An 8,736-nucleotide genomic window follows, 5' to 3' on the forward strand; every position below is an offset into this window, starting at 1 on the left:
TATCCAACTTTTCCTTAAATATATGTACACTTTCTGCTGTTACGTACAATCTCTTCACTCGACCCGTTCCAAATGTCCACCGTCCCATGTGGAAAATTAAACTTTTTAATGTGTGTGTGTGTGTGTGTGTGTGTGTGTGTGTGTGTGTGTGTGTGTGTAATACCTATATTTCCTGAACGTGCAGAGAGAGAGAGAGAAAGAGAGAGAGAGAGAATCGTCCGTTGTCACAGTATTAAAAGCTCTCTCTTCCAACTTCCTTAAATCAACATTGTGCAGATCTAAAAATTATGAAATCCCTTTTAGGCGTCTCGTCTTCGCCCTCTTCTTGCATTTGCTTCTCCTGTGTGCAAATGGAACACTGGTTATATTGGGGATTTGCGTTTACTAGAATCTGTCCAAAGGAGATGGACTAAGAGGATTGATGGGCTGGCCGATGTTCCGTACTCACAGCGTTTAAAATTTCTTGACTTGTATTCAGTTAAAGGAAGACTTCTCAGAACAGACTTGCTGAAATGTTGGAAATTTTTTCATGGGGAAATATGGAATCAAATCTAGTGTTATATTCATTCTTCCACCAGCAAAAGGGACCCGTGGACACAGATTCAAAATTGCTCATTGTTTTTGCATTAGTGAAATCAGACGACGTTTCTTTTCACTTCGATGTGTTGGTGGTTGGAATTCCTTTCCTGATGATTATGTTGCGTTGGAGTCAGTTGAGTCATTCAAGTCTGCCTTACATAGAAGTTTGTTTAGGTTATTATTTCAAATCCTGTAATGGCACATAAATCAATTCTTCAGATTGCTGTATTCACTTGCTATTTCATATACAGGATTTGTCGTGCCAGTAGGTTTGTGGCATCACGGTACAATAACGAGTTATTGTACCATGTGTGGTATTTCCCTACTATCACTGGTTGAGCCTTACCTCATATTGGCCTGCTATGCCATTGTAAAGGGGGATACCAAACCAGATGAGTAAACCAGGGGAGTAAGCCACACAAAAGAAAATTCCTTAAAAAGCTAACCACGACATGAAACCAAGAAGAAAAAAAAAAAAGTCAGACATAAAATCTAAGAGGACTCCATCTACCACGAACCTGTAGAGAATCAAACTCCACAAATGGAAATAGAGAGAATCTGAGGCGAATCCAATGCCATTATTGCGTCACCTGATCCTGTGGCTGCCGTCAGCTGTTGGATCAAAACATTGCGGGGTGGAGAGAAGGAAGGAGAGGAACGGGAGAGGCAGAGAGGCGTTTAGAGGGTGAAAAATGGGGAGCAGCACGTCAAAACTGAAGAGATGGATGAGCAGCAGTGCAGACGAGGTGGAGGGAAAGGAGAACGGTGAAAGAGCAGTGAAAAGACTTGCCTCTCCCTTCGTGTACATGAGAAGAGGGTGAGTGTGGTGGGGGTCTTTCTAGAAACGTCATTTCTACTCTCCCATTTGGCGTGTGTAATTTTCCCGTGTTTGTTTTTTTTATTTGTGTTTCATTGTGTTTGCTTTGTTCATGTGAGGAGTGTGAGAATTAATGTATTGTTTTTTTGGTCTTGAAATGTTATTTAACTTTCATCTTATGTTACTCAACTTTGCCTCCCTCATTCTACCTCCTTTCTCTGCCTTTTTCCGGTTTTCTCTCATTTTTACTGCTTTTTCTATCTATTTAATCTTTTTCCTGCCCCGTTTTCTTGTTATTTGGCACATTTCCTTTCTTTTTGTCTCCTTTTTCCTGTGTGTTTACCATTTCCTAGCTGTTTTGTCGTCTTTCTTACTTTTCACCTTTTCCTGTTTTTATTCACTTTCTCCCTGTCGTTTTCCTTCTCTCCCTGCCTATTCAACTTTTCTTGCCCTTCTACCTCCTTTCCTGACATTTCACTTCTTTTCTTGCCTTATTTTCTGCTTTGTTTGTACTTTTCTGCTGTCTTTCCTTCTTTTTCCTGTTTCATTACTTTTTCCAGCTGTTTTCCTCCCCTTTCTGCTTTTTTCTTGCCTTTCTTTCCTTTTATCCTGCTTTTAAATATTTTCTTCCAGGGATTTTTTCTTCCCCAGACTCTTTTTAATTTTCCTGTTCTTTTCCTCTTTTTTTCTGCCATTTTTCTTCTTTTCCTTGCTTCTTTATCATTTCTTGCCTCTTTTCCTCCTTTCCTCCGATTTTACCTCCTTCCTTACCTTTTCTCATGCTCTTTCTTTGTCTTTTAACTCCTTTCTCTCCTCTTTCACATCCTTTCCTGCTTTTTCCCTCCCTTGCTATTTTCCCTCCTTTCCTGTTTTTTCTACCCTGTTTTTTTTCCTCATTTCCTGCTTTTCATCCTTTTCCTCCTTCTCTTGTGGGAATGTGTGACAGTAGGGCAAGTTCAGACAAAAGACATGATTTGTATTTCAGGCTGCAAAGACGCTATTATTTTTAAGTTTAAGTCTCCTATTATAATTTACAGTTGCTACAGTACCCATCCTTGCATCCAGACTCACCACCACTAGCACATCTCAGCTGGAACAAGTTAGTTTAGTATACACACTCACCACATTCCCTAAACACACTCCATCTTGTCCCAATCAGTGGTGTAGTGGTAGATACTTTTACATGGGGCAAAACCTGAAAGTAATAAAAATGTGAGATTAGTTATAATACATTTGTTTATTATGTATACATATATTATACCATACATACACGAACTTTAAGTCAGTATTTTGCATGCCTTTAATTTTGCAAAGTCTGAAATAATGGTCTGAACATCAATATTCTCTTTAGCCTTGCTTGTGTTGCCCCCTCAGAAATGTGCCCCCTATCACCATGCCACTGGCCCCAGCACACCCTACCCTCCCCATCTACACTCTATCCCTATTCCCAACACACTCCACCCCTGCCTGAACACACTCTACCCCATCCTAAACACACCTTACCCTCCCCACATACACTCCATCACAACCCCAACACACTCCATCAATACCCCAGCACACTTCACCTCTACCAAACACACTAGCCCATCCCAAACACACCTTACCCTCCCTACATACACTCCATCACTACCTGAGCACACTTTACCCCTATCCAACACACACTACTCTCCCACAGACACTCCATGCCTCCCACACACTCACATGACCCTCTCCTGCAGCTCTATGTACCTGGATGAGGATGGGGACGTGGCACATGAGTTCTACGAGGAGGTGCCGCCACTGAGAAGAGGCATCAAGGCTACCATGCGACAGATCCTTACTAATCTCACCCCTCAGGTCAGCTCAGGTCACCCCTTTCTTCGTGTTTTTGTTGTAGTAGTAGTTGTTGTTGTTGTAGTAGAAGTGGTAGAAGTAGTGGTAGTAGGTGCCTTGTCTGGTATATAGATTGATAGTAGTAGTAGTTATAGTAGTAGTGATTGTTGTTATTGTTATTATTTGATGCAGTGGTAACTTAAGAGACTGAGGTATGAAGTCAGCTGGCTAGGTATTCAACAGTCAACCAGTCAGTCAGATCAGTCACTACTTAGTCATTCAGTTAGTCAGGTAATGAACTTGTCAGTCAACCCATGAACCACTTTGAGAAACAGTTAGTGAGGTGGACAGACAGGTATGGCCATTATCAGTCTGTCAGTCAGTCAGCCACTCATACAGCCAACCAGCTAGCCACTCAATCATTACTCAGCCAGCCAGCCATGCCATACCTCCCCTACCCACCCTGACCCTGTCGTTCACCTGCAGGGTGACGTGCGGCTGCCGTTCCCTTGCCTGCACACAGACTTCCCCATTGTGATGTACCAGGACTCCCAGGAGGACCCGCGCATCTCCCAGCGGTGACCCCGGGGCCCGCACCTACCCTAAGGGTGTGACCAGCGGGCCAGCGAACGACGGGGTGCCGAGGAAGCCATGCCGACCGTGGCGCATGTGGTTGGCCGCCGCGAGTGTTGTGGTGTGCATGCATGCCGTACTGTGTCTGTGCGTGCGTGTGTCAAGCCTTCCCATTCCTTCTGTCCCCACCCCCCATCACCTCCATCACCTCACTACTCCCTCGTGTTGCCTGCTGTGGTGTGCTGCGGGTGACGGGTGGCTGTGGTGGCTTGGAGGGTGTTTCCTATGTTCCAGTGTGTTTCGTCTGTGGTGGTCATTTCGATGTTTCTTGGACCCGTTCCCCCGGCTGTGGTGCAGAGTGTTGGTTGGTGCGGCGTTAGTGTTACGATGTTATGGCGGTCTTGCTCACTCTTATCTCACGAGGTCATTTTTTGAAATACTTCTCTCACATCTTTACTTTCAAAAGGCTCTAGTTGAAGTGACGCAGGTTTTTATGCATTATCACTACTTTCTAAAGGCTCTAGTTGAAGTGAGGCAGGTTGTTATGGTTGAAGTGACACAGGTTTTTATGGTTTTAGTGACAGGTTAAGATTTCTACATGACTGAAAGGAGAAACAGTCTTAGGAACCTAACTAATCATCTCTGTAGCCTTGGAAAACAGTGGTGAGAGGGCAGTGTTTCTGAATCCTGGCCTTTCTTAGTCCTTACATTCTTTTAGCCACACACCACCACATCAACTCAGAAAGTTATATAGTGTCTAGTGAAGAGATATTGCAACTACTGTATGTGCGAGTGTCTATTTGTGTGTGTGTGTGTGTGTGTGTGTGTGTGGGTCGGGGTAGAGAATACAGTTACCCCTTCACCAGCCTTTCTCACCAAGCATTCACAACAAACCTGGCTGTGTTCCTCACTTGACTGACATTCATGCTCTCTACTTATCATGTCTCGGGGAGTGTCTGCACCTTGTTGTGTCGCTACTTTCAAGATACTGATGATGATGATGATGTCTTGTGTGCTGCTGCTGATGATGTGTCCTGTGCAGCCCCTCGTAACTCAGATTTGTGTCCTGAGTCCCCTTAATGCTGCCAAGATGTGCTGTATTCAATGTGCTTTCATTTTTTTTTTAGCTACTAGTGTTTATATAACTTAGTGTAAGGTTATGTTCCCTAGTTTTGCTTGTGTTGTGTTTAAAAGGCAAGACAGTTGGGAGTGTTTCCTCTGTGTGCTATTAAGTTGTACCACCAGTCTTGTTTTTTTTTTTTTTTTTTTTTATATTTATTTATTTAAGAAGGGAATATTGGCTAAGGACAACACAAAAGACTAAAAAAATAGGATCTCTTTAGGTCTTTGATGGTAGTTTGTGTTGTGTGAGACAGTGGTGAGTGTTGGCCTCTTGTGTTGCAGTTTGCTCTCTTGTTGTGGTCTGCTGGGAGGTTGTCGAGCTGTAACCCTTTAACCCTTTCACTGCCACAGTCTTCACCATTTTTGCTCCCTGACAAGTTTCTGAAGCTGTATAGAATCACCAGGTAGTCAGTAGAAAGAATATGGAAATGTGTCATGGTACTCAAGGGTTTAAACAAAAATGTCCACCAAGATGCCAGAGAATAGCAGCTTCATTTCCACCTTTCAACTTTTTTTTTTTATTTTTTTTTTTATTCTTTCTGTTTAAGGTAGAGGGAAAACTAACGCAGGGCAACAATAACAAACAAAACGCCCACTGAGGTGCCAGAGAGTAGCAGCTTCATTTAATCTTTTGCCTTTTTTTTTTTTTATTCTTTCTGTTTATGTAGGAGGGGAAATTGACCAAGGGCGACAATAACAAACAAAACAAGCCTGCTGAGATGCCAGAGGGTAGCAGCTTCACTTCACCTTTCCTTGATACACAGCAGGAAAGACAGAAATGTGATATGTAAAATTTTTTGGTTTGGTTAATGATGAAAATAAAGTAGTCTAGAGGTTAAGAAAAGGCAGTGTCCAGGTAGTGAAAGGGTTAAGCTTACAGTCGTATTGCGTGGCAGCCTTTGAGAAGCAGAACAAGAGGCAAGACAGCACCATAAAGAGCCTTGCTGGAACTGAACCTTAGTGACAGCACCAACTCTACACCCCACAGTTTACGAGCCTTGCATCTCTGGCTGCTACTGTTGCTCTGTGTGTGTGTGTGTGTGTGTGTGTGTGTGCGTACATGTCTCACCATGCTGCTATTGGTGTAGGAGAGTTATGTTGTGATTAACCGAATTTTTACCTAATTTTTTGGTGCAAACATGCCTGCCTCTGTGTTGGCTTACTTTTTGTGTTAGTGAGGTGTTGTTGTGTGGTTAGGGGGGGGGGATGTCAGGCTGGCTGTATCAAGAGTTTGGTCAGGTTGGGTCTCCTGTTTGTCAGCCTGTGCCTCCCCTCACTGCTGCTGCTGTTGCTGTGTGGGCCACAATCAGTGTGTGTCACAGACCTGCATTACTTTGTGTTCACTTCAGAATCAGACTTGACAAAACTATAACATTGCTTCTTGTGGAAATGTTTAGTATGCTTTTCATTTTTATAAATCTGGACTAGAATAATGAAAAGAATATTCCTGCAGTTTGTACTAAAAATATTCAGAATGTTTGTAGTAGAAATATTGAGAATGTTTATCAGCTTGTAATTGTGGACCATAATGACCAGGAAAGAATATTGTTGGTCTGTTCATTAATCTGGAAAAAACATTGTTGCAGTCTATTTAATGTACTTATTTATCAATTTATAGACTTGTAGCAGAATATGAAGGAAACATGGCTGCAGTGTTTGTAGTGATGTGCGAGGGCAGGAATAATGGAGAAAGTTGTTACAGTCTACAAACATTCATCTCTGTAAATCTGAACCAAAGTGAGTTGACAAGCACGGCTGCAGTATGGAGAAGTGATAGTGTGTATGTGATCATTCTTTTGGAGTAAATGTGAACACATGAGAAAATTAATGTCTGTTATAGGAATGTTTTAGGTCTAGTTATCTTTTCTTAAGCTCGTACACACAGCCCAAAACATTATTATTGTTATTATTATTATTATTATTATTATTATTATTATTATTATTATTATTATAGTATTATTATTATTTATTTGGTTTTATCTGTTAATTTATTATTATTGTTGTGGATATGAATTGGTGTTTATTTAATTAGCAGGTGTGCAGTGTTGGTTAGCAGGTGTGTCTTCATTAGAAACACACTCGGGTCACGCATCACCACTCTCACCACAGACTCGCGCTTTCACTGTCAATATTACTACAGAACACTTGGGTTGTATAGTGGTAATGTGTCTGTCTGTGTGTCACTGTACCAGGCTCAGTAGACAGCAATAATGCAAAACGGAAAGGGTTGTAAAACTCTCACTAGAAAGGGGAAAAATAATATATATCCATTATCACTCCCAAATATCTATATACATTTTAAGAGAGTTACTATTAAATCCCTTCTTTGCGTAGCGTAAGGAGGATTGGAACAAGGGAAACTGTGCGCCCTTTAACTTATTCATTCCCTATGGGTTAATATTAGTACCTCTATAGGCAGACTTCAAGAGTAAGATATATATATGCTATTAAATATATCACTTGTTTTCCGCCCCCTTTTGTACGTAATGTGTGGCGTGTGGGATAGTTAGAACACTTTATTTCCTCCCTTCCCAATACTTTACATAAGGGTGAATGATGTAGCCTATAGTATTGGATTCTCTTGTATGGGGGTTGGTTGGTGTATGTCTGCGGGTGTGCTAGGAATGAGAGAAGTGTTACTTTATATGGAGTAGAATGCTGTGTGTTATGAATTACGTGTGTGTGTGTGCGTGTGTATGAAAAGTTCTGGTACCTTATCTTGTTTTCAGTGTTCAGATTAATTAAATATATAATGAGAGGTTTTCAAGTGTTTCAGAACCTTCAATATACGTAGTTGTAATGGATCTCTCTCTCTCTCTCTCTCTGATATTTCCGCTTCTTCCTCCCCCGACATCTATTTTATTCATATTTAACGATACATTTATTTATTTATTGTCTGCATTTATAGTTGGAGAAGAGATGAAAACTTGGAACATTTATCACGCGAATTAATGAAACTACGCTTTAATATCAAATAATGTAAATCTGCGACTAATACTGACACACAAACCACGAATCTACTCAAATACCACAGCCAACAACCCACAACCCTAAAACACAACACAAGAAAAACGAAACACCACAACTTCCATAACCTTAAGCTGAAAAGGAAAGAACGAAGATATTCTAACAGAGCGAAGAATAGTGAAACTCTAATCAATTTTCAGAGAGTATCGCTTAGCCAGTGCCTCCACCTGCTGGCACTCAAGGGACCGGGAGGTGTGCCTGGCCTGCATCAAGTGCCATTAACCCCATTAGGAGGCGCTGGTCCATTAAAACCATTAAGAGACACTAGTATGGCTTGGCGCGAGGAGGGGGCCGAGCAGGGGGCACTCAAACATTCCAGGGGCCGGGGATAGAAAATGGAGACTAATAGATGTCATAATGCGTGTTTCTCCCTTATACTGAGGTTATAGTAAAGGGGGTGTGTGAGGGCCAGGCCAGTGTAGTGGAGTGTCAGATTTCATAGCCCTGGCACAGAACAAACAGCCATTGTTCCCCATCCACACGAAGAAAACGTAAAGCCACGCCCGTCACCACAGAGAACTTTACCACCACACCTCGCACCTCACACCACACACCTGGCCACACCTCTAATTAACACCTTAGCTGACCTGAGAGCCATTTTCTGAGGGGGTTAAGGGCGAGAGGGGTTTAAAATGGCGTAGGGGAGGTGGGGGTGAGGGAGAGGAGGCGGGAGGAGGAGGGAGAGGACGGGGAGGGGGCCGAGTCTCCCTCACTCAGCAAGTCCCGGATGACAGGTATCAACATGGGAAAGTGACCATCTCCTCGCCTATTTTCTCGCATTTTTAAGGTGAATTCGACTCCCCACC

At 42.3% G+C, this 8,736-nt stretch overlaps 2 protein-coding genes across 2 annotated transcripts in view; both read left to right on the top strand.

Annotated features, from left to right (window-relative positions):
• The first annotated feature begins 1,182 nt into the window (after positions 1 to 1,182).
• LOC123501027 (tumor suppressor candidate 2-like) lies at positions 1,183 to 7,665 on the top strand. Its single transcript, XM_045249580.1, has 3 exons — positions 1,183 to 1,396; positions 3,115 to 3,232; positions 3,695 to 7,665. Exons 1-3 carry the CDS (start codon positions 1,272 to 1,274, stop codon positions 3,788 to 3,790), a joined length of 339 nt encoding a protein of 112 aa, XP_045105515.1. The 5' UTR covers positions 1,183 to 1,271; the 3' UTR covers positions 3,791 to 7,665.
• A 676-nt stretch (positions 7,666 to 8,341) lies between these two features.
• The window catches only part of LOC123499854 (serine/threonine-protein kinase PAK mbt-like), a 15,755-nt gene continuing 15,360 nt past the window's right edge, over positions 8,342 to 8,736 (top strand). Inside the window, 1 exon segment of the mRNA XM_045248389.1 lies at positions 8,342 to 8,736. This exon segment is cut by the window's right edge and continues 94 nt beyond it. The gene's annotated coding sequence lies outside the window, so the exon portion shown is untranslated.

Source organism: Portunus trituberculatus, chromosome 8 (assembly GCF_017591435.1).
Source record: "Portunus trituberculatus isolate SZX2019 chromosome 8, ASM1759143v1, whole genome shotgun sequence".
Taxonomy (NCBI): Eukaryota; Metazoa; Arthropoda; class Malacostraca; order Decapoda; family Portunidae; genus Portunus; species Portunus trituberculatus.

Bases quoted from the DNA above. Each gene is read 5' to 3' on its own strand.
- LOC123501027 (XM_045249580.1), top strand. From the start codon at position 1,272: ATGGGGAGCAGCACGTCAAAACTGAAGAGATGGATGAGCAGCAGTGCA. The intron at 1,397-3,114 runs GTGAGTGTGGTG...CCTCTCCTGCAG, and splicing joins TTCGTGTACATGAGAAGAGG to CTCTATGTACCTGGATGAGG. The intron at 3,233-3,694 runs GTCAGCTCAGGT...GTTCACCTGCAG, and splicing joins TTACTAATCTCACCCCTCAG to GGTGACGTGCGGCTGCCGTT.